This window comes from Opisthorchis viverrini, assembly GCF_000715545.1.
Source record: "Opisthorchis viverrini unplaced genomic scaffold opera_v5_25, whole genome shotgun sequence".
NCBI classification, from domain to species: Eukaryota; Metazoa; Platyhelminthes; class Trematoda; order Opisthorchiida; family Opisthorchiidae; genus Opisthorchis; species Opisthorchis viverrini.
In genome coordinates, this window is record NW_008751681.1 from 2,826,307 (window position 1) to 2,853,023 (window position 26,717).

Consider the following 26,717-nt stretch of genomic DNA (forward strand, 5'->3'; position numbering starts at 1 on the left):
CCTCAGCACGCTGATGCAATTTCACGTATCGATTTTATTCACGAAACATCGCATTGGGATTTCCGGACCGCCTGGGTGTAGATGCGACTTTTAAAGGTGACCTCTTCAACATGAAGAATGTGTGTCTAATACTTTGCTCTGCAAATCCCTTTTATGGCCAAGTTCTTTCAGTGGGCGAATCTTCAAGATCATAAATCACTATAAATTAAAAAATCGCTGCCCAATAGCAAAACATTGGAAGAAATTTGCAAGCAATCCCTCAGTTGAAAAAATCTGTGAGCTTTCTCCAGTTTACATTTCGCTTGTGGGTGCACAATATTTGGAACCGACACACCTGCAGATAATTTTGCTATTTACATCTGCTTGACTGATCGAATGCCGAACTGTTTTTTACGCGACCTCGATAATATTTATTCCGTGTTTTCATGGCGGCAGATATATTCATTATATTAGGATAGCTCGTGGCGATTTGATACAACGTAAGGCCTGTGTATGTTGATGACCTATGAGCGTACGTCAAGTCTCATGGTGAACTACGGCCCAGTTTTCCGTTTTATCTGTTATCAGTCACAGCGGACAGCTGATCGACCCTAGCTGACGCACACGAACAACATGCTGCAGGAGCCCGTGATGCTCAACCAGGTGACCGAAAAACGCTCATCCATCTATACTGAGGAAAGCCGAAGGTCCAAAGTGTACGGACGGAAATCTGAATTTTATTGATCGTTTCGACTAGTAAATATGTCCCGTCGAGAAGCGTAGAGCTTTCTTGGTACAGAGCATTCAATAGGTTATTTGCGCTATGAAATGAGCCAAAGATACAATTCTTGTTATCGAAATATCACACCGAAGGCAGTCAGATTACATATTCGGGACAACACTTACCTTATAAAGGGACACCACCAAGGCTAGAATTAGATATAATGTTGTTTACACAACGCCATCTTCAGCGGCTTATTTGCATTGCGTGAATTCAGCGACTTGGCGCCCACTGACTATAAAGTCTCAAAAAATAAGCGACCGACATGAAACGCCTGATATCTCAGGAACATGTAAATGGTCTGGAGCTGGTGGGCCTTGCATGATTCACACGAAATCATTGTAGTCTCTTCCCTCTAGCCGGCTCTTTATAGCGTTTGTCCTAGTATTAAGTAATTAATTCACAGCTGTCAGTCGGCTTCTCGTTGGAGGTAGAAATATTGACGCGCGCAGGTTTCCGAGACACAGTGTGCTGCGTTTTCTGGATGGGCGCCGAAAATAAATTATTCACCTGCGGACCCGCCTGAAAAACATCACCGCACAGCGAGCGACCGTCAAAATGGTAGTTGTAAAATGATGCGCGATCCGTTGCACACCAGCAATTGCCGTGGCGCTCCCTGGTTCCAGCTCTGAAGCTTATACGCTACTTGGTTTGGTTGTATACACAGGCTATTGATAGCTGCCACCGGTGGATCGAAAAGAAGTGTACATTGTTTTGGCCGGGCTGTAGCCCGATAAACGCCGTTTGTGAACGGGGAACAGACCTAAGTAAACAGCACTCAATTATGTTTTACCACTTGGAAACGACTGGTCCCTAAATACAACGAACAAATTGATGCGGGGGAGCCACATCGCTTAGAGGAAGAAAACGTACATTCTACAGCACAGGTGTCAAACTTCCAAAAGCACTCGCGTGTTTGCACCAGGGACCATCACTTAGTTAACGTAGATTGACCTCACCTGTTTGGTCCCAACAAAATGACAATGCAACCCTGAGACTCGCGGTCCCTGCCTCAAAACGATGGAGTATGGCTGCGTCGTCATTTGACAAACAGTGCTGAGAATGTAGCTATCGCCCTCCAATATATACCGTTTGTAGCATTTTCCAGTCGCATCTCAAATTCCCGCATGAGCCACTCGGCCTGTTGGGAGACCTTGTGGCGTGCGTCTGTATTTCGGAGAGGCAAGCGCGGTTTTTCAGCTAACCGTTTGCGTTCTTCAGACGGTTATCAATAACATTAACCCCCTGGATTATACGTACAGCCAGAAAGCCGTAATGCGAAAGACAAATCACAGGTTCATAGGGTGCATCAGCTCAAGATCTTCTCGGAAATGGTGTGCTATTATTACGATAAGCAAAAAACTTACTGCACGACACTGTCAAGGCTAGCCACGTGGTGGAATATACGCCGGGTGTTCGCAGTGTTCGTGACTAGACTCGGAAATGGTGTGCTATTATTACGATAAACAAAAAACTTACTGCACGACACCGTCTATAACACATGGATGTTATATGATGCATTCGTGCTTCCTGATAGCTTTTCCGTTGCGGAAGCAGCATGAAATGACATCACATTCGGACATTACTCTCGCTGCCCGCAGTTGTGACACCAGTTTGTCCATCAAAACTCTTTATGGGATGCCGTTCGCCCTTCATATCTCCGAACAAACCAGTTTGCACGTGAGAGAAAACTGTTCGCTTTCCATGACGGCATACATAACCGGACGCGCGGCACCCATGCCATCCGTGGTCAGCAAGGTTAAGAGCTTGTATCCACGGTCGACATTTAGTTGCTTTAAAAAACTTACCGAAAATTGTTTATCGCGTGTTTTCCATCGACATCTGCCACATCTGGAAATCGTGGGAACAGCGCTATCTGCTTCTATTCTGGAGAGGCATAGGTGGCTATAGTGGTCTTCCGACCGCAACACAAGCATGCCTCTGGTCCTCCGAGGTTTTGAAAGGAACGAAGGCATATCATGTGCCATAATGGAACCCAACTTTGAACCACTTACTCAACAGATGTAGATGGTTTCGGAGGTAGTTTTATTTGTCCTGATTGGTAATGACCACACCAAATTTGTCTACCAGAAACGACCACAATAGACGCGACAGTGTTTCTTACTTCAGTAGGGCCCCGCAAACGCCCAACTTCTCTTCAGATGGGCGTCGATTTACCGAAAGCTGATCGAACAAAAACTTGAGAAGATTAAGATCATATTCAAGATAACAACAATTGAACGAGGAATAAATCACCTGTCTACTTGGACAAAAAATGGAATCGAAAGCCAGCGTTTGCTAATAGCAGATATTATCAGTTTACTGGCTTCCTTGGATTCAGTTTGTCTTGATGGCTGCGTGATGCATTTGTAGTACACCAGTTGGTACCACAAAATAGCGCCGATTATTCGACTGATGGCTACATGCCCGGATACTACATAGCTGTTCATCATCTTCAAATGCCGTGAAAGATGAGAAGTGGACAGCCCCCAATTTCTTAACCAACATGTGTGGAGCCACCTGTGAAGCCATAGTACAGCAAGTTCAAAGTTGAATGCCTGTGAATAATTAAAACTGATTTTAACTGAAAAAATTCGCGACGAAATGAGGGTAGATTGGGGTGCTTGTTGAGTGAGTATATTTACAATAAAATGCAACATTTGCGTGTGAAGATTTATATTTCATCCCAAGAATTATGCAGAAAAAAAGCATGTTGGTGTCAAGGGTTACTATTTAGCCTTAACCTGAAGCAAAATTAGTGGAGTCTACATTCCTGACCTTAAAAACGCGGCGAAATTTTAAAAGTCCATTAGTCCGTTGTGTGGATGATTCGTGAACTTCTCCAAAGTCTGACTAACTTCAGAGAACAGATGGGCCCTTATTGACGATTACGTGGATAAGATTATTTTTAGTTGGACGACAGCCTATGGTTATATTACTGAATCTTAGCTCGTTTTGTTATCCAACAGTACTTTGAAACTTTCGCGGGCAAGACCATTCGTTTGAGACGAATATCAAAGTTTTATCCAAAATGCCCCCGACGCTTTTATTTCATGCCAAATAACCAACACTAATGAAAGCACTCGTTGCATCACCAAATATATTGTTCCTGATGGCGTCCATTTACACAAATAAAATTTCCACCGGTATTGTATGCATTGGTGCCTTTAGGGAGCGTCAAAAGGTTGAAGATCAAATTGCAAAATTTGTAGCACCACGGTGTTGCTACTTTTGGTATAATGTGTTATTGTGAACCAGCTCTTTTTCGATCACTGAGTATCGGTTCCTGATGTGCATTGCTTCCTACCGTGGAACAGACGGAGAAGTGAGTCAAGGATGATGCCAAAGTGCACTGGATAAACTCAATTTGTGAGCAGACTCAGTACTGTACCCGGGCTCGGGTGACTTCAGGCAGTTTTCTACGTTCATACATCGTGCACCATGGTCCCAAATACTGCAGCTTCGATCACCGAAGGTAAGCGGGATAAGGGAACGAGACTTGCGCGTTAGATGCAACGGTCCAATCGATTTGTCAAGGTTCAATAATTCTGTTTGTCCGGTATTCTTGAGAGTGACAGTTACGCAGCAGTTACGAAGTTATGAGTCTACAGCCTCGGTTCTACGAGTCGGAATTATCGCCATGATAATTACTGGCAACATTAGCTTCAAAGCCACTCAGCCATATCAGTTTTTAAACAGTCTTTTAGCGGAAATAAGATAAGATGGAGTATGAAAGAGGTCGCAGGGCTAAACTACACCGAACATCTGAGGTGAACGCACCTTAGACAATGGTGGCGGGCCCCGATCACTGTCTGCCTGTTTTTCTGAAATGCCAGCAAAAATATCGACTATACACCCTCATGCTTCTAAGTGAGCTTATTAGGTATGCGCGAAACGCGCTCACCTTGCCTTGCCATAGAGGTTAGTGGAAGCATGATTAAACGGACCTATCAGAACCGTCGCCGCAAAAGCCTGCCGGGTTCTCTGATGTTGCATACTAAATCCCACTAGAAGTATATATCCAAAGCGTTCCTCAAGTTTGAAGCTTCTGTGTGGTACTACCCTGCCAATCTCATCCAGCCACTGGATCACTGATGGAACCGTTGGTTCGCTGGATACCCGGTGACAGTTGCGCTCTGGCTGTGATCACAACTCGACGCGACGCATCATCCACCGTCGTGTGAAACCAAGCATCCGTGTAGACTGAGGAGCTTTGTACATTCAGAAGGTCAAAGAAACGGAGGGTGTAAAAATGCTGGAAAGACATGCTTAGTGTTCCACTCCCTACCTATTTGGCTGATCCTTGTAGGCTTCTTGTGAGGGGCCAAAGTGACTCTGTTCTCTATCAAAAAAGAATGTTTGGACCGCTGGGCGAAGCACTTTGAACAGAAATTTAGTTGGCCATCTGCTACCTCAATCCAGGACTACCCGCCTTCAGCCTCAGAGGTGTCGGATTTATATATGTCTTCAAAAACTTCCTCAAGATGCCGATTCTGATAACATTTCACTTGCTTTGTCCATGGGTTGCGTTGAATCTTCCAGAAAATGACTGTGTGATCTGTTGTCCTCTATATGGAGGAAGAAACCGCTTCAGAAAACTGAGATGAGTCAACAACGGTGTCTTGGGAATCGAGCAACCACATATCTACATTACATCAGGGGTTAGAGCAAAGCTGCATGCACAAACAACCCACACTCTTAATATTCCTCGATTGTGAGGGTGCTTTTCGATTCTGTCGATCGGTCCGTGCCATCAGTACTACTTGTTTCACAGAAAATTCCCCATATACTTGTGGTTATGAGCCGGTGATTTTCTTCACATACATTTGAGCGAGTGTGTAGTGAGCTCTCTAAAAGCTTTCATGCAAGAAGTATATCCAAGCTCCTTTCTTGTTCAATCTCATCATTCGTGTACTAATGAGGTGAACGCCAGAAGTTATCCAAAACCATTGTATTTAAATCGTTCCTGGTGTAAACCTTGTCGATTTGGAGTACACAGACTACATTGTCTTCTTCTCTGAAGACAGAAATGAGGCACGATTTCTTCTGAATATATGGCCATCCTTATACCATCCACAGCAATGTGCCTTGCGCCCTCGAAATGCATAGTAATGTTCCAAAAATTGCTGTCTTCGAATAGGCTTATTACAATTTGAAGAGAATTACTGAAACTTATGGAGAGTTTAACTTGCCACACATATGATATGTGGTGCGTCTGAGGTCCGGAGGTGTATCTGATGAACTGAGTGTTTGAATAGCAAAAGTCGAATCACGCTAACTAATTTGCATCACTTGTGGCATCCAAACAATATTTCAGTGGGTTTGAGGGGTTGAGTGTACGAAGCTACACTAAGTGCTGTAATGTTTCATGATTGCGAGACATGGCGTCTGTGGACAGTGGATGTTAGCCGCCCATAGGTTCTCACCCACAAGAACCTCAGAAGGTTTCTTCGTGTTGGATGCTTCAACGAATTTCTAATTAGCAAAGGGTTATTTGTTTGTGCTGTGTGTACTTCAGTTGCTGAAGCATCCAGCTTTATCATGTGCGCTGGCTTGATTATATGCTGTGCATGCCAGAATATTGTCTATCAATACAACTACTGTTTGCCAAGTCTTCTTCATAATGGCGCAGAAGAATATAAAATATATTTTAAAAAAGTTTAAGCGTTGTTGATGCAGTCGACCTTCCGGAAGAGGTCTCCATTCTACATTTTTGGGAGTTGACACTGCCAGAAATGGCAGGTAATCAATATCAGTGGCGTCCACTCTGTTAGCTTCTTTCTTCCTTATTGAGCGCTTAGCTGTAGACATCTCCGAGAGCTTGCGACAGCCCAGCATTAGGTACTTCACTCACCTATCCTATTCTTTTTAATGTCAGGCTCTAACTGTAACTTACTGAATTGTATGGTTGTATTAATATCAGCACCGACATTGCTGCATCTGGTGATAAGATACCTTGGCTGGTACACCGCTACGACGTCTGAATACGAGTAGATCGGAAAGGGTGGCGCAGCTCCACCATCTGGCGCAAAGTGAAGATACGATCAATGTAACCCCATTCAGTTTAGAACCCAACTTGATTCTCCAATAATAGACCAGCAGAAGAGCACGATGGTAGCTATGGTAACTAGACCGATGCATTTACGGCTTTAGCATATTGAGTAAACACCATTTTTGTATATGCGAATCACCGTCGAGGAGCTACATTTTGTCGTTATTCTCTCCTAATTCTTGATATTTTAGAGTAAATTCAAAGTCACAAAGGGATCGTCAGTTTTTGAAGAGTTTAGAATAAGAAACAGGTGCTTTGTTTCATGCTGGACTTTTGTTGCCCATGGTTGACTGATGTTGACTTTTTACTTGGTTTCATTTGACCCCTCACACGCTGACGGATGTAAACTGAACTGTCCTTCGGAATGTTTAGCCTGTTCTCCTACACTGCCTTTATGTAAATAAATTTTGGTCCCATACTTTTCGAAAATCATTTCACCCAACAACGCTATTTTTTAATCGTTAGGCTCTTCATCATCCAGGGTTTGATGGATTTGCGTCACCTGTCATATTCATGTTGCTGGTTTTGACCAGAGCCGTAATTGTGACGAGATACAGTGTTTATTGGGGGTGGCAAGCAATTTCAGATGCACGTTGTTCCATTAAGTCTACTCTTTCGACTTCAAATTAGCAAGTGTTTTTTAGCGTTCAAGATTAGTAATTCCATGGTTTTTAATCTTTGCAATCTTTTATGCTACTGCAGATGTTCCTCGGAAATGATCACAATACTCGACTGAAGAGTAAAAATCGAGCTAAGCTGGGTTGTTGTATCAAAACCAAGGACTTTGTTCAATTTAGTTATATGTGCAGAACGCCAGGTGAAGGTTTACATTTTATGCTTTTGTTTAATATATGTGGACTTGCCTGAATGTCCTTTCAGCTTATATAATAAGTCATCCGAGAAGGAAAGGAACTTGGTTATTCCAACTCATTCCCTAGACACACTCCGTAGACTTAAGTACTGAGTTCCACCATTCCGGCCTTTTGAGGTCCTCTTGCTTTTTGCAGCACGTCCTACTGCTTGCTGTCACGCGCTATTCCGGCCATCTGACGGTCTTTTTTGTTGGACGGATGCGTTTTCTTGGTGTTACTTTGTTCAGTTTTGTAGGAGCTTTTCAAAAGCCAGCCGTCTTTTGCGCTTTAGGTCTATTTAAACCAATGAAAACTCTATTTGATATACATTTGCCATAAAATTGTTAAATGTGACGAATTGTTTTATTTGACATAGTTTGACTGAAGCGAAGGGGTTGAATCTGACGGGTAGTTTTGAGTGTGAAAGGGTCTTCTATGAAAGTTCCTCACAGGGGAATTCAAGTAATCTTTTATTTGCCGTAATGTAAACTTGGTATTGTGAGGACATCAAGCGAATTCAGTTTTTTGTTAGGAGATTTTTAGTCAATTTATTTGGACAATGTGAAAGTTATTTGAATCTGATAGCTTCCTTCTAATTACCACAGTGCAAGTACCATGTGAAGTCCACTAAGTACTTTTCATGCAGGAAGGTTTGTCAAGGTGGGCTGGCTATCCGGATTCCTATCCTAGGATATTCGGTCACGTGTTCTGTTGAAACTGATCTGCCTGTTTAAATGACCCGTGGGAAGTTGCTGAAATGGAAATCGAGTATTTATGAGATAATGTTGCCAAATATATCCGATACATTATACTTTATACATGTATATATATACTTATGGAAGCACGGTTTTAACTGTCCATGTGTGTGTTCAAAGAGGAAACTTTGAGCAAGGGGAACTCCAGAAAAGCGATAAACACACTACAGAAATGACCGTGTCTGTCGCAAAACATTTGCGCTGGAAAGACAGTAAAGCGTTGACCAAATGAATAATCTAAAAGAGTAACATAAGCTAAGATATAATTTCTATCTCTTTAGGGTTTAACATAGAGGCTGAGACATCCAACATCTCCAAAGAAGCCTATTTTGGGAGTGCAGAGAGGCTTCCGTGGAGATAAGATCAATATCGTGCCTCCGCCATCTAGACTGCCATAGATCAACGGTTTTGTGCGGTCAGGTCAAGAGAAAGTAAGCATATGACAAAAAGGAACAACAAACAGTATAGATTATCGGATGACTCCTCAGCACCCTAGGATGTCGAACTAGACTAGTCAAGTGCAATCAAGAATAGAAACAGAATGTTGTAGATAAACTGTTTGACAGAATTAACATTCCAGTGTTCCACCCATGAAATGAGACGTCCATTTATGGGAACCACACTGATATGGCCGTCTGGATTCGTTATTCGGCCGAAAACGTTCCCAAACAAAAACTGTCTTCTCGATAAGGAGTTTCTTCCTCCTTGGTGTTACCCATGAGTTAGCGTAATCTCCTCTGCCTTTAGCTCTCAGTTGTTGATGTCAGGAGACGTGCAAAAGACCCTGATAGATTTTTCATTCACTTATATCCCTGAGTCGTAGAATAACTTTCGCCTGTGTCATGCGATATCCTTTTAGGATATCCAATGTATGTGTCCCATTATTTTCCAAAGTCACCACAGTAATATGGCAAGCTTTTCATGCTGTTCAATTTCTAAAACAAAATTTCATCTGAAAATATCTCTTAAATGAGTGTGAGTCTGTCCTTTTCAGCCTCTTATCCATATTCGACCCCGGTTATTTTTATTCTAACTTAAGTATTTGAAGCTGATGGCCACTCGTGAAATAATAAATAATTAACACTGCTACTTTACAACGCAAGCGTCAAATATTGAACTTCAGAATGGGGGTTTCTTTGTACCTAGACGTTCTTGTTGGTCTAGCTGATTGAAAAACAGTGACAACCCGCCTCTATTGTGATAATTAATAGCCTTTTTCTTGATTCGTTTCGTCATTTAGGTAAAAGATAACTGAAAGGCTGATGATTTGAATTGAGCTATTTGGCAGAATGTTCCAACTTCACACAGGAAGCTTCAGTTCTCCTATTTGGGTTCTGTTCGTTGCTGGTGATTTCAAGGCGGGTCAAAATCACTGTGCACAATGGAAAAATATGCAGATAATTTCTTTCGCTAAATTATTTTTGCCTTAACTCATCTTTGGTGAAGAGGAACACTTAAATAAACCCACTACTTCAGTCATCGAAGACTCATTAAAATGTTTTAAAATATCACATTTTGCAATACCATACAGCACCATGTCTTATTCTGAACTGCCAGGCTAAGAGTAAGTCTGTTGCCATCTAGACAACTATACCTAAATCGACTAATTATTGCTCGAGGTTAATTATTGATTCTTAGTTTTCCTGACTTATTTGAATCTGATAGCTTCCTTCTAATTACCACAGTGCAAGTACCATGTGAAGTCCACTAAGTACTTTTCATGCAGGAAGGTTTGTCAAGGTGGGCTGGCTATCCGGATTCCTATCCTAGGATATTCGGTCACGTGTTCTGTTGAAACTGATCTGCCTGTTTAAATGACCCGTGGGAAGTTGCTGAAATGGAAATCGAGTATTTATGAGATAATGTTGCCAAATATATCCGATACATTATACTTTATACATGTATATATATACTTATGGAAGCACGGTTTTAACTGTCCATGTGTGTGTTCAAAGAGGAAACTTTGAGCAAGGGGAACTCCAGAAAAGCGATAAACACACTACAGAAATGACCGTGTCTGTCGCAAAACATTTGCGCTGGAAAGACAGTAAAGCGTTGACCAAATGAATAATCTAAAAGAGTAACATAAGCTAAGATATAATTTCTATCTCTTTAGGGTTTAACATAGAGGCTGAGACATCCAACATCTCCAAAGAAGCCTATTTTGGGAGTGCAGAGAGGCTTCCGTGGAGATAAGATCAATATCGTGCCTCCGCCATCTAGACTGCCATAGATCAACGGTTTTGTGCAGCTCGGTCAAGAGAAAGTAAGCATATGACAAAAAGGAACAACAAACAGTATAGATTATCGGATGACTCCTCAGCACCCTAGGATTGCCGGTCGAACTAGTCAAGTGCAATCAAGAATAGAAACAGAATGTTGTAGATAAACTGTTTGACAGAATTAACATTCCAGTGTTCCACCCATGAAATGAGACGTCCATTTATGGGAACCACACTGATATGGCCGTCTGGATTCGTTATTCGGCCGAAAACGTTCCCAAACAAAAACTGTCTTCTCGATAAGGAGTTTCTTCCTCCTTGGTGTTACCCATGAGTTAGCGTAATCTCCTCTGCCTTTAGCTCTCAGTTGTTGATGTCAGGAGACGTGCAAAAGACCCTGATAGATTTTTCATTCACTTATATCCCTGAGTCGTAGAATAACTTTCGCCTGTGTCATGCGATATCCTTTTAGGATATCCAATGTATGTGTCCCATTATTTTCCAAAGTCACCACAGTAATATGGCAAGCTTTTCATGCTGTTCAATTTCTAAAACAAAATTTCATCTGAAAATATCTCTTAAATGAGTGTGAGTCTGTCCTTTTCAGCCTCTTATCCATATTCGACCCCGGTTATTTTTATTCTAACTTAAGTATTTGAAGCTGATGGCCACTCGTGAAATAATAAATAATTAACACTGCTACTTTACAACGCAAGCGTCAAATATTGAACTTCAGAATGGGGGTTTCTTTGTACCTAGACGTTCTTGTTGGTCTAGCTGATTGAAAAACAGTGACAACCCGCCTCTATTGTGATAATTAATAGCCTTTTTCTTGATTCGTTTCGTCATTTAGGTAAAAGATAACTGAAAGGCTGATGATTTGAATTGAGCTATTTGGCAGAATGTTCCAACTTCACACAGGAAGCTTCAGTTCTCCTATTTGGGTTCTGTTGGTTGCTGGTGATTTCAAGGCGGGTCAAAATCACTGTGCACAATGGAAAAATATGCAGATAATTTCTTTCGCTAAATTATTTTTGCCTTAACTCATCTTTGGTGAAGAGGAACACTTAAATAAACCCACTACTTCAGTCATCGAAGACTCATTAAAATGTTTTAAAATATCACATTTTGCAATACCATACAGCACCATGTCTTATTCTGAACTGCCAGGTTAAGAGTAAGTCTGTTGCCATCTAGACAACTATACCTAAATCGACTAATTATTGCTCGAGGTTAATTATTGATTCTTAGTTTTCCTGACTCTGTTGTTTCCGGACAAGGAATGATAACAACAAAACAATTCTCCTGTATATTATATAACCTACGCAAACAATTTGTGGGAACATGCCGTCTTTTTTAGCAGACGAAGTGGCCGAGCGCCGTTCGGTTTACTCACGCATACGCGGACAAGGAATGATAACAACAAAACAATTTCTTCTAACCGGTATATAACCTACTCAAACAATTTGTGGTAACATGCCGTCTTTTTTAGCAGACGAAGTGGCCGAGCGCCGTTCGGTTTACTGAGCGCACGCATACGATTAGCTGGCCGTTGTAGGCCAGCTAGACCGTATTTAAAGCAATACTTGCAGATTCGTTGGATTCTGTGAACACCATTGTTCAGAGGAAAACCCTGTTGGGAAAAGCAGGAGTGATAGTGATTCAGACGTTTACGCTGCATGCCCAGATATTAGGAATAGGGAGTAATGAAAGTGCAACAGAGTTTTAACCAACCGACTGTCAACTGGCTTTATCAGTACTCGCATGTTGCTTCCGAAGAACACCCAAATTAGACATTGCTTCCTGTCCGGCAAGAGTGCTTCAAACATGCAAAGCACAAGGATGATAAAAGCTCGGTCTACCTCATCACGAGCCAAATATGGGGAAAAGCTTTGTATCCTGAGAAGTGTCCCTCCGGAACCAGAAAATAACAGTTTAAAAATATTTCCATTTAGACGTTCCAAATAAGATATAATATTTACAGGGAGTGGGAATGCAGTCTGTCTGTACTGCATTGTCTTCTGTCGGAAAGCACCAGCTAGATAAACTGGATAAGAACCAAAAGAGTAGAGCCTGTATAACAAAGGCCGAAACTTCCCCTGTCATATACATCCGGCAGTTCAGCTGAGTATAATTCATCCACACATGCAGTTCACTGTGGATATTGAGTAGTGCACTGACTCTTGACTGCCCGGATCCGAAGCATGTTGAAAATGTATGGGCTACATCTTGCTAACTGTGTTGTGTTCTAAATAAAGATAAGCAGGTATGCGAACATGTGGAGTGGTAGCGTTTGTTTGGGCGAATGCAGTCGAGAATTGGTAAGTAAGATTATAGGGTTTCAGAAAATGGCACAACTGATTTCAAAGAATTTGCCTATTATTGAACTGGGACTCCTTGAGGTCACAGTTAGTGACCTGTGTTTGCTTGCCACCGTGGGCTATCTGCGTACCTGCGACGTTTTTACGCGTGGTACATGGCGCTGAGTGCACATTCTTGCCATTGAATCTCACAGCAGACCCAGTATGACGGACACTTTGTGCCTGATTTGCGAGTCTTGACCGTGCTAGCGCTTACCGCGTATCAAAGAGCATTCAGCACTATTTGTTCTTTTCTAGGTTGTTGGCCTTTACACGCGTGTTTCCGTACCAAACATTCTTACATACGTCGGAATTCATCTTGACTAGTGGCATGAGTTCGAATGCGACGTTTCTCTCTTTTTATCTAATAGTCTCCTGTAACCCTTCCACATTCATCGCCTGCACTTATTTTTTGTCTGTGACCATTCCCTTCAAAAAGTAGACGATAGTAAGTGACTTTGTGGCCAGTAGTAGGGCTCGGTAGACAACACATAGACAAACTAGGCTCCGTGGACGCCGGATGAAACCCACACCCATGCGCTTTCCACGAATCAGCCGTAATGGTATGATGCGACCCAAAGCTGTCACCTTAGTGTGGTGGTCGGGCTTGAATGCTGTAGTGATCCTGCGGACCACCATAGCTGGAGCTCAGTTCAAGGTTCAACGATGCCAAGGAGGTCAAAGCGGAGCAGTCATACTCGGAGAATTGAAACCCTATCTTATCACGAGGCAATCGGGGGGGGGGGTAAGTTCATTCTGTCCGCTGCGATGGCAGAGGGCCGTTTCCCCTAGGGGATCAGCATAGTTATGAAAGCAGGGACACTGCCTTCCCCCAAGGAAGGACGGTTAGAAAAGGTAGACTCTAAAGACCGAACACTCCGATCGCTCAACGGTTGATTGTGAGTGCAGGCGACTTTTCCAATGTCCTCCATTGGAACTCAATGTAACCTTCGAATATGGACACTGAGTGCGCAGATGACATAGCTCTTTTTTGATTTGATGCCACTGTAATACAGACAATATAAATAAGCCAACTAATGCTGCCTTACACATATGCAAAGTTTGGGATACTGTTGCAAGACTTTGCGGGCTCGAACAAGAATCTCACGCTTGCAGATGAGCCAATTGAGTTAGTAGATAAACCTACCTATCTGCTTAGTTGTATCAGTCCAGGGAAGATATTTTTGTTCACATCGGAAGGTCAAAGTGAATTCCGCCAACCTGCATTATCTGTGGTGCAGGCATGACATCAACTTATTTGGCAAGAGTTGAGTTTACAATGCTGCTGCGCGCTCCATATTGTTATATAGTTCAAAAGCCCAGATATTACGTGCCCAAGTGTTTTACTGTTGGTGTCCTCGAGGCATTGACCGAATCTGGTGGGAACATTGGATTAGTAATCCTGAAGTATGTCGAATGGTTTCCTGAAAACCTAACTCTTCCATGATGAACTGACCAGCCTCCTCAGATTATGCTGGGTTGGCCACGAGCTTCGTAAACCAGTCGACTGGCGTCGTTGGATGGTCCGTTCCTCACAGCCACCCAGGAGGTGAAAATAAACCATGGGTGGTTAAACAGTTAATTGGCAGTGAAATAGAAAAGTCATTTCCAGCAAATTCAGTAGAGCTGGTCTTTGCAGTTTCCCAAGACGGACACATAACTGGCTACTGGCAAGGGCATAAATGACCCAGTTGCATGCCCAGTGACGCGCATGCATCCAAGCTGTTGCTTCCGGTACGTACATTTCCGATCTTAATAAAAAATTCACTGTCGTTCTTAGATTAACGCGTCAACTGTATCAACTACTGCCTTCACTGCAAAGCAATTCGCTCGTATTTCTTTAGAGTATCGGCGAACGAAACTGTAGTAGTTATAACCACTATAACATGCATGTTGCTCTTACAGCTGATGAGGGTAATGAGATCAGTATGTGCATAATTTTCTAAATTTTATGCCTGACCGTAGGTCATTAGAAATGGTTGCCATCCGTGACAGTTCACAACAAACTGATTCAATAGTGTCTCCGTTGCATACCAATGTTGAAAATTTTTGCAACTTTAGAACTTTATTTCACACTTTGCTGCCGTAACTGTCCGAGCAGGTCCCATCGAAACTACATGTTAAAAGGATTTTTTTCTAATTATAGGGTCCATGCTTTGAAAATTTTACGGCAATTACTCTTTTACGCTACCGAATCATCGGCATAAACTCATCGGCAATATGACCACTGCTATGTTCGTTAGCTGTTTGAGTTCTATACAAAAGAGACTGTTGTGCTCCCTGAGCAAACCTGAGCTACCGACATTTTCCTCTATAGAAGACTGGTGTGCTTCTGTAAAAGTGCTCTATTTACTCAATACCTACCTGAGTGGCTTTTTGACGGTTTCGTCCTCAAGGGGATGGTATATCTGATGTTCATGAATAGTTCGTACTTAAAACTGCGAAACTGTCTAACAGGTTTCACATACTTTTTGCGCTATCTAACTGGAAAGTCCCGAGAGGCTATCGGTGCAACCAGAACAGTTACTGCTCAAAGCAGCCACAGCACTCAAGCGCGAACGCGCTTATGTGTACAAATGTAATAGTTCGGGTGCTTTTGGTGTGCACTAGGCGGAACGCCTATTCGACTATCTTTTTGAAAACTGATAGCATCCTCTTAAAACGTCTCAAGACCACCAGCTTCGATTAAATTATATCTTTGATGCAGATCCAGAGAAGGGTAGGGATAGTCTCAAGGCTGCTCGCAAGTAGAGTCCTAAAGTTCACGGTAGCTGACAAACTCGGTTGTTTCCTTACTCATCAGACTAGACATTTAACAGGCCATGAGGTTCCATCCGATGAACCCTTGTCCATTGTCGCCACACGTTAGTGACGGTCCTAATCGATTTCGTCTATCTATTAGTGTTGGTCAATTACAAGCTACCACTATAAGCCTAAAAGTCATTGTTAGTTCTACTCAACTCCACGCCTTCAAAATGGGCAGATAGAAGGTTAACAAATTTTCGCGGGTCTGAGAGTCATATTGGTTTAGAATAGTAACCAGGGACGAATCCCATACTCACTCTAAGGTTTGAATACAGTTCAAAAGAAATTACGGTTTCTGTTTTTCACGTGCATCTGCGTGTCCAGCTACAAATTTCGGTGTCACGGCAAGACATTAGGTGCGTAAATTCAGGTTCAAAATTTAGGCAGGTTGTTTTTCCAGGTAACTCCTTCCTCGTTCCGGATTTTGCATATTGCGGAAAGAAAGCTCCACTCAAAGCCTACTATTAAGAGGTAGGTTGGGACCGTTCTGAATAGAAACCTTTCGTTACTGAGAACAGACCTAACGGATTCTTGATTATTTATGGGTACCATATTCTTTGTTATATCTGTCGTGATCATTTTTTGTCTACTAGTTTCTCTGATCAACTCTCTTGGTTTGGAGATTAAACTCCATCCCACCCACGGGGGCGAGAATTTTACGCTTCAATATGTTGTCTAGTTATTTTTCTTCAGATTGGTGCACCTGGTGAAGGCCCGAAGGCAAAATTCATAAAGGCTTCTTCAAGAGCTCAAAAAGGAAAACCCATTATTATGTACAGTCTTTCTTGGTCACCATAGGTTTTGCAGCATACAATTAGACATCAGCCGTTAGAGCATGCTAACAGTTTTTTCGATAAGAATTTGGCAACAGTCTGTAATCACACACTATGAAACGACAAACACTGTACGACAGATTGAGGCTTCAGTATTGTGTACAAAACTTCGTATTCACTGTAAGTCCTGATTCTACAACACAGCGCACCACGCTCGTAAGGAAGCTTTGTTACTTGAGACCGTTCCAACATTCTTTGGTAATCAGCTGTTACCAGCTCTGGATAACAGTCCTTTCTTGACCACCATTGCTCATCTACTGATCGTTTCACTTCATGTAATTCATTAATTTGTGGTTTTGCGACGCATTAGCACCTTGTTAAGGCACTTTCCAGATACAATCACTTGTGTATTTTGTGATTTATAACCTCCCAAAACATGAGGTATCAAACAAATGTTTAATTTTTGGCCGCGTGTGGAACTGAAAGCGAATACTCTAAAGCCACTGCAGCCAAGAATACCTTCATCAGTCACATTCTGTGGGTTCCACTTGGGAACTCCTCAACAGACTAGCTTAGGTGCCCCCAGGTGCCTCTCCTCTTATCAAAAGAATGTGCAGGCACCAAGTGTATTCAGAAGCAATCGATTCATTCCCAGATTTCCCCCACAAGAAAATTTGTTTTCGTCGATAATTTTGAACAGAGACCGTGCACTATTATATGTTAACTCAATTCGAATTTCAATCAACATTTAATCTCATGTTGAAAAGCCGCGAAGCGTTGCACAACTTTCTCTCCCATTTTGGGAATCACAAGCGCAGTGCAAATCGTTCGCCTACATCGCGTAAGCTGCTAGCAATTCGCATCTTGCGTCATATTAAATGCATTCAATCGGTTTTTGTCGGGTAGGTCGCACCCAACTGCGTACTGATGATGTCTTCTCGTGTGGTCACGAAACGTTTACAAGCCAAGCGAACAGATCAACAGCCATCTGATCCACAACCAATAAACTTACCAATATTTCAACACATTACCTAAATGCGTTCAAATCTCCAATTGATTCATAGGGTGCTGATCCGCTCCATTAGTGTAGAATTTCCGGTAGTTGATGACTCCTTGTGAAACTTAGAGTATGTTTCACTGAGTGGTGGAGATCACTTTAGCTATCGCTTTTTTGTGCCGTGTTTCACTGAACCATATGGTGTAAATGGGCCAGTGGGAAGTATGCTTAAAATAGCCATGGAGACTTATTTCTTGTGATGGAAAACAGGCTACACCATTACCACTTCATGGATTGTGCAATCATGTTTTTTTTCATTTACAGTTGATCTGGTTTATCTTGCTCAGTACAAGCAGCTGCTCCAAAAATTCAATGAATCACCCTTAAATCCGGAAAATCTTTGCGCACATCTAATGGGGACGATGCAAGTTCCAACAGTTTCTGTACGTATGTGCATGCTCGGTAGTGGTAGCGTTGGAAAAAGTGCTCTTACTCTGCAGTTCATGTACGAAGAGGTAAGTCACGTTGCTTTTACGGCTTGTTCATGAAACCTCATAGTTTGTGGAGGACTACGAACCAACCAAAAGTTCCGCTTACAAAAGAAAAGTGAACATTGAAGATATTTGTGTGGAGGTGGATATCACGGATACAGCAGGTAGGTGAAAAAGCCAATTGTTAGAATTTCGAATTTGGGCGCACATCTGTGCTCAAAAACAAACGCAGAAAGTGAGTATTGATTAGGAGGAAATACAATTAGCCTATACTAATTGCTGAGGTGCATCATGTAGATACTTTTTACTTATGTGGAGTGGCCGGTAGTGCGCGCTTAATGAGTCTTTAGCCGGAGTCCCTGAGCAGCTTCGTGTGCTTTTCGTAAAACATCTACCTCCGTCAACCGAAATGTTATCGATCTGTGCAACGAGACACATACAACTGAGTGCATGCTCTGAAAACGTTAAACGTCATCTGCTCATCCATGCACAAAGTTTTATGCACCCATCCAGACAAGCTACGGTACATTGATTTGTCATCGAACGCGCTAGTCAAAACAACAGAATCCACCTCAGGTCAATATCTTCAAGAGAAGCAGTGACCCAAACAACATGTGAGCCTTATAAGGATTCCTAACCGCATACTTTAAGGTCTGAATCAAATTGAGTCGGCTATACTGCTTGACTTATATACATTTTACACCTGTGTCTAAACGTGATGGGACTTCGATTCTTGGAATGTTGGAATGCCCCTCGTTTGGTCTTTAGACCCGAGTCGCACGAAGGGCTTGCGGCGGAAAGTATTCAGTGTTAATTGACTAATATTGATAATTTCATGTATGTCTTGGCTCCCCAGCGCACTGGGGTGTAGGTCACAGAAGCAGCACCGTTACAAAGCCGCTCCACTCCTAGTGAACTTCCTGGTCGGTTTAACTTCGTTACTGATTTAATTTTCAACATCTTCCACACAGGACAGGAGGATTATGCAGGTATCAATGACCCTTTCTACAGAAACAATGACGGTTTCATTGTGGTATTCTCGCTGACCGACAAGGAGTCCCTGAAAGCAGTGCCTTTGATATTGTGAGTTGTACTCTCACTAAAGATATTGTTTCACAATTGTGACCTCTAATTTTGATGTCAGACGTCATCTTGTCTTTCAAGTACCGATGCATGAAGCTACATAACCGCTATCCGATGACTAACTAAGGCGAAATGCAATACCACAACTGGCTTACTCTCATAAGTTACAAAACTAGTACTCAGACAGTGAAAGCGCGAGATTCGAGCCACTTGGTTGGCTTCCAAAACGGTCTTCTTGAAATTTCAGCCATGGGCAAGAGTTTCGAACATTTTACCAATGATTAGGTGACCACCATAGTCCAAATACACGAACTCTTAATTTATGAATTGTGGCACAGTAAGTTCGTGGTATTTTCATTTTTGTCATCCGGGATTCGCTTCAAATGTTGAACCCTAGTCTGTTCAGCACGAGAGGAAAGATAAACCGATTGTTTGCCCGGGTCAACCCATCGAGTCAGAGTTTCACTCTTGTTGGGCTTCAAGGCTGCGTATTCTTGACCCCATTGGGAGGTGAACTCTAGTCACGTGACTTGCACATCATCCGGGTCATCTTGACTTCCACTGTACAGGTTGAGTGCAAATGACTTATTACTCCTGAATTTACTCGAGCTCAAGTGGTGTTTAACCGACACCTCAAACGGTGTCCCATGGGATACGAATTCCACAAACCCTGTAACATATCACTTCTACCCAAACAAGTAACTTATGGAAACTCTTAAAGTAAAAACAGCGTAGCGAAATAAGATGTTATAGCCCAACGTCCCAGTTGCTATGGGCAACCTTTCCCAGGGGTTTATACAAACGACTAATTGTCCCTGTTTCTAAATGAATGTTTAACTGGTTCGGGGAGCAGAGTAGCTGGGTCGTCATTTAAACCATCGGGTTGGCCACGCACGAATATATTAGCCCGTTGAGAGATAATATGAATGTTTTCAGCGAGTTTTTGTGGACGTTTTGTAGCGCAATTTCTCGCAAGACACGGACGTCCGTGCAAACGACATTATTCATTGTTGATGAGCTCAAATAAGAGAAGTAGTGATCAGGTTTTTTACCGGATACAGAGTAGTTAAAATAATCTCGTCAGGACTGGTGTTGAACCGTTAAAATAATGATGATGTGGGCACTAATTAAATCGATCCAGAACCTACTCACAAATCAATCCGACAACGATGACGCCAATTGAACCTACCGATTATCGCCAAACTTTTTCGAAAACCTAGAAGTTCCATTATTCAACGGTAGTGATCAGGTTTTTTACCGGATACAGAGTAGTTAAAATAATCTCGTCAGGACTGGTGTTGAACCGTTAAAATAATGATGATGTGGGCACTAATTAAATCGATCCAGAACCTACTCACAAATCAATCCGACAACGATGACGCCAATTGAACCTACCGATTATCGCCAAACTTTTTCGAAAACCTAGAAGTTCCATTTATTCAACGGTTGCTATATGAATCAAGCGAAGGGTTAATCTTGGGAGGTGTGCACAACCGTTTTTGACAAAAGTTGGTACGATATCTAAAGAAATACTCGTTCTTCGTAACAGTAGCTTACATCCTCCTCCAGTTTATCATTTTTATCTTGCATGATGAAAAAAGTGATACTGATATCAGTAGACTTCTCATCTGTATTGGAAAATTAGATGCATATTTTTCTATACTGTCCGTTATCTACTGTGTTGAGGGATGTAAACCACATGTAGTTTCAGCATAGTCCCAAGCTTTAAAAATAACCTCTCCATTGTGGAGTTCGATATCCTACTAACGCCAGCTACTCTGATACTTACGTAACTTCATTGCAATTTAACCTCCTACGTGTTTTACCGCCGTCTGTTGCCATAGTTTTCATCTTCGCCCTCACTATAGTAACCATTCTATCCGACGACGGTATCCAGTTTGAGACAATGGCAGACCGTATGAAATATATGTGAGCTAACATAGGAGAATAGCTGTATTTCGGTTTTTGTTCCAGCCACCACGTGCGTCATAACACCTTCATGTAAATGGGACGTCCTCCAGTGGCCGATATGACAGACCACCAAAAAATCGTTCCATCAGCTCTAGGGATTTGTGAAATCATTACGGATGATGATTTTAAACAGAGGTGCAACAACCATGCGGAATATAACCTTTTTATTCAGGGGCTGACCTTGCCTTTAAGATGGAAACTACGTTTTTAAAACCCGGGAAGCCTTCCTATGCACAAAATGTGATATGACATAATATAATGTAATATAATGTAAATACTATAATAATTGGCCCCTCCAGCAATATTCTTGCTTTCCATTCAAGTAATAATCTTTATAAATTCTGAATACTATGGCCCCCACGGTCTTCTTACATCTAGGAAACTGATCGTGGATTCGATCTCATTGTGCGTGATGTTTCCAGTAATATCGATTAATTCGGAATTCATGTTGTGGATTTTATGTTCATTGAATTGCCCAACCGTGTTTTATGTGTTACAGGGAGAGAATTGTGCAATGTAGGGGAGATGAACAGTCCCCAGTTGTCCTGGTCGGAAACAAGGTGGACTTGGTCGATGAACGCGCTGTTCCGGCAGAGTCTGCCATACAGTTAGCTCAGAAGTGGCAGATTCCCTACCTAGAAACCTCCGCCCGAAATCGACATAACTTGGAAGAGGTGAGCACACTCACGTATGAATTTTCTCCTCTTCTACAGATTTTGAGCTCCTCCTCTTTAGTCACCTGATAATCCACTTGGCTGAAAAGATGGATTGGCATAGATTATTTGAGGAACAGTGAAAAATGTTCACATCATCTGGTGGTGTCAGTTGTTTGATTCTGATGGACACTTCAAAAGATCTCCGAGAAAGCTTTGTTGAGCCTTTCTAACATTCTCAGCTCTGCTTCGCTGGTTTCATCGTCTTTAAAAGGTAGGCTCAAATAAACGACTACCCTTGAAACAGTGTGAGTGGGCTGTTTCTTAGATTTAGATTGCATACACGTCTCAATAAGCCTGTCTGGCAACTGTATTTTAGAAAAAAATTATGAGAACTGCCAGCTTCGCTGAGCAAGCCTCATCCGATCAGATTTTGCTGGCTCTGTTAAAAAGATATTGTACGCAGTTTTCTTTTGATTTGAGCGGTACGAGACTGGTGGTCCATGTGAGTTCGCAGAAGCAATCGTTGAATACACCCTTCTGTTTTTCTTCCTGGTGTATATACAAGTAAACTAATGGTTTAAATAAGTGGCAACAATGAAGAAGCGGTTAAATAAAAATGTGGAATCACAAAGGACTGGTCGTCGGCGCATCTGATTCGATACTGTGAGACGATCTAGAGGGTCGTTGGGCAACTGCGCCGGTTGATATGTGTCGCATGACCAAGGCAATCTGTGTGTTCGTTCGTTTCTGACAGCACAGTACGGAGATTCGCAAACGTATCGGAACTACGTCGGCTGTGGTCGGGCCACACCGTCGGATCGATACAGATGGTCCATTAGGAACTCGGTAGTGACTCTTTCGGTTTGGTCACGTGCCCCGCGTCAATCACGTGGGACGCGATTGAGATTATGGCTGGACGGTTGAGCCTAGTGGTACTTTAGCAAGGGAAAAGTTGCGGTGTCGTGAGAGAGACTTGTTTGCAATCGCGTCTGCCGTTTTGGGTGTTTTTGCGTATGACCTTTGAACGATGAGGAGGCATTCAATGAATGACGCTGAGCGATTAAGCTGGGTTGACTTGGTATTCTCTATCGATCGGCTGATTTGCACTTGCACTGGTAACGTGTTTACCACCTCTAGTTCGAACGCATTATGGTAAATACTCACTTATCATCTGGGGTAGACACACAGTGGTGCTCCCCAGATAGTTTGCGGAACGCTCGCAAACACTGAAGGAACGTATACTGGTAATCTATCTTTCAGATTTGTCTTAAGCAGGCGGGTGCTAGAGCAGTCGATCATGAGCTGTGCTGAATCGAATGTTCTGTGAACAGAAGCAATGGGGCGATGTGTAACAGTTTTAAATGCCCTGCTGCTGACGCATAGCAACTGCGTAAATAAACAGTGTTCATTGGGACCAAGATGCACTATCTGAAAATGCATCCTGGCCTAAAGCTGTCACCCCGTCGCGATGGTCTGGCTTCTGTGTTGTAATTACCTTGCGGGCTATAGTGGCCGCCACTCAGTTCCTATAGGTTCAGCCATGTAGGGAAGATCAACGAGGAGCAGCCCGACGAAGAACAGCGAGTCCCCGTACTTCGAGTAATCGTATTATGAGGTGGTCCGGAGGTAAGACCGTACTGTCATCTGTAGTAGGAGGGTGAATGCAGTAAAGCGTTTCTCCCAGGCGACCAGAAAATTCGTATTTGTGGAAGCCCTGAGGAAGAACGGGTTAGAAAAGGTTGGCTCTGGAAACCACACACTCCGATCGCCCAACGGATGACCGTGACCGCCCGTGAATTAATCACTACGGTCGTAATATTTTTAAAACCGAAGGATCCGGTGCTGCTCAAAAGACACTTGCTGTGCGCAGCTGCGTTAGGCGTGAAACACTTTGTTCCCGGTGTCCTCGGGCCTGGCCGCCCCCTACAACCAAGTGGGTCGGGCTGTCGAGCTTTTGGCTCCGGCACGGGTCCCCAAGGAAACCCTGACAAGTTGTGTCTCGTGGGTTGGATTTGTGAATCAGAAGCTGGGGTCAGGATCCCGAGACAAAACCCTAAATCTTTTCACTGCCTTTTGGGTCGGACTTTTGAATCAAATGCTCAATGTATGGTACTTCATCCAAACCCCCTTATTCAGTTTGGGCAACCGGGATCTAGCATTCGCCCTTGCAGCTCTTCGCTTACCGGCCCTCTCTCACACCCCTTCCACCCACCGGGTGATGCAGTGCGATCAACCCATCTGTCAGTCCCCTAGCCTCTGTTTCGCTTCCAAACCTTCACCCCAAAATAATAAACCAAAATGATCACTTGCTACCCTCAAAAGACGTGATCCACGTTGCAGCCTTTATTGTCCATACTTTATGTCAAATTGAACAACAGGAATCCCTTGCCAAAACCTTGCCTCCCCCATGTCGATGTATGTTATGTCCCCGAAACAGGCATACAAGAACCCACTTCGGTCGTGTTCCTCAAACCGCTTAGGACGAGGTCAGATGTTCCACATCTCACAGCGATGTGTAACAGTTTTAAATGCCCTGCTGCTGACGCATAGCAACTGCGTAAATAAACAGTGTTCATTGGGACCAAGATGCACTATCTGAAAATGCATCCTGGCCTAAAGCTGTCACCCCGTCGCGATGGTCTGGCTTCTGTGTTGTAATTACCTTGCGGGCTATAGTGGCCGCCACTCAGTTCCTATAGGTTCAGCCATGTAGGGAAGATCAACGAGGAGCAGCCCGACGAAGAACAGCGAGTCCCCGTACTTCGAGTAATCGTATTATGAGGTGGTCCGGAGGTAAGACCGTACTGTCATCTGTAGTAGGAGGGTGAATGCAGTAAAGCGTTTCTCCCAGGCGACCAGAAAATTCGTATTTGTGGAAGCCCTGAGGAAGAACGGGTTAGAAAAGGTTGGCTCTGGAAACCACACACTCCGATCGCCCAACGGATGACCGTGACCGCCCGTGAATTAATCACTACGGTCGTAATATTTTTAAAACCGAAGGATCCGGTGCTGCTCAAAAGACACTTGCTGTGCGCAGCTGCGTTAGGCGTGAAACACTTTGTTCCCGGTGTCCTCGGGCCTGGCCGCCCCCTACAACCAAGTGGGTCGGGCTGTCGAGCTTTTGGCTCCGGCACGGGTCCCCAAGGAAACCCTGACAAGTTGTGTCTCGTGGGTTGGATTTGTGAATCAGAAGCTGGGGTCAGGATCCCGAGACAAAACCCTAAATCTTTTCACTGCCTTTTGGGTCGGACTTTTGAATCAAATGCTCAATGTATGGTACTTCATCCAAACCCCCTTATTCAGTTTGGGCAACCGGGATCTAGCATTCGCCCTTGCAGCTCTTCGCTTACCGGCCCTCTCTCACACCCCTTCCACCCACCGGGTGATGCAGTGCGATCAACCCATCTGTCAGTCCCCTAGCCTCTGTTTCGCTTCCAAACCTTCACCCCAAAATAATAAACCAAAATGATCACTTGCTACCCTCAAAAGACGTGATCCACGTTGCAGCCTTTATTGTCCATACTTTATGTCAAATTGAACAACAGGAATCCCTTGCCAAAACCTTGCCTCCCCCATGTCGATGTATGTTATGTCCCCGAAACAGGCATACAAGAACCCACTTCGGTCGTGTTCCTCAAACCGCTTAGGACGAGGTCAGATGTTCCACATCTCACACTTCGGGCATCCAGTGATCCTGACGCAATGGCTGGTGGTACATACGGTGTGAGAGTTGCACTTAACCCCAAGCCTGAAAATACCCTCCTGGACTGGACCCCAGTTGACTAAATATTCATCGTGAGAACAATTCCTTTAATCAGTTTGTGAGCACGGGTAAATTAGTGGAATTATCAGATGAAATTAGTCAGAAGCCTGTCAATTCAAACAGGAGAACATTTTTAAAATGGAATGTAGTATGCAGGAGATGCATAGGTTCGTTGCTAATTTAGAGATTTTGTACGTACTCAATGAACTCGAAGGTGTCGCTTAGGCTGTTCCTTAAGCAGTCAGGCAGTTGCATGTTATGAAGAGCTGCGAATGTCAAGAATTAGATGCAGAATGCAACTCGTTTTGTGAGCGTTGGTTAGCCCTTCATGCGAGGAATTGCCTTGCCAGTCGGTCTGAGATTTTCGTATACCTTACTGGTGTTACACCCTTCGCTTATCCGCTTTAGACAGTCCGTTATTTGTCCTTCTGTTCTCCCATGCAGTCTTTTCCTTGTATTCTGATAAACTTTGTCTTGCCCGAGAACATCTAACACGTATTTCTCATGCATCAGTCTTATTCAGTGGTACAGTTCCAGAACCTTTATGTGGTTGGGCTAAGAGGACGTCACCTCTAGGTTTCAGGGTGTTCGGTGTTTCTTAATATTTAAGTGGCATAAATTTTGAATTTGATCTCCGATGTGATATGTTACCAGGTAGTCAAAAGCCATCCAATTCTTCTCACTAGAAGTGAGGATGTCGGTACAGTTGTGAAGTAGTCCTGTAGTTTCCAAATGAGTGTATTTCGCTAGTCCCGTAGTAGTTATGAATTTCACCCATTCTCCTATCGTGCTAGCTCCTGAGATAGCCGACAGAAAGGGCAACTATTACCTCATCAGTGAGCCTAATGTCTCAAACCACGACACCAAAAGATGACAGTCAACTGTATTCACAATAAAGTATTTACATACACACGACACAATCAATGTGAACAAGCTGGATTTGAGATAATGAATGTTCCAGGTGGTAGTGGACATATTATTATTATTATTATTATTATTATTATTATTATTATTATTATTATTATTATTATTATTATTATTATTATTATTATTATTATTATTATTATTATTATTATTATTATTATTATTATTATTATTATTATTATTATTATTATTATTATTATTATTATTATTATTATTATTATTATTATTATTATTATTATTATTATTATTATTAT

General features: G+C 42.8%; 1 protein-coding gene across 1 annotated transcript in view; it reads left to right on the top strand.

Moving 5' to 3' along the window:
• Window positions 1–17,899: 17,899 nt before the first annotated feature.
• The window catches only part of T265_02188 (hypothetical protein), a gene marked incomplete at both ends in the record, with an annotated part of 11,402 nt that continues 2,584 nt past the window's right edge, over window positions 17,900–26,717 (top strand). The window contains 5 exons of the mRNA XM_009166362.1: window positions 17,900–18,090; window positions 18,134–18,230; window positions 18,945–19,149; window positions 21,620–21,794; window positions 24,476–24,569. Of these exons, the coding sequence (XP_009164626.1) occupies window positions 17,989–18,090; window positions 18,134–18,230; window positions 18,945–19,149; window positions 21,620–21,794; window positions 24,476–24,569 (673 nt within the window). The remainder of the gene's footprint in view (window positions 18,091–18,133; window positions 18,231–18,944; window positions 19,150–21,619; window positions 21,795–24,475; window positions 24,570–26,717) is intronic.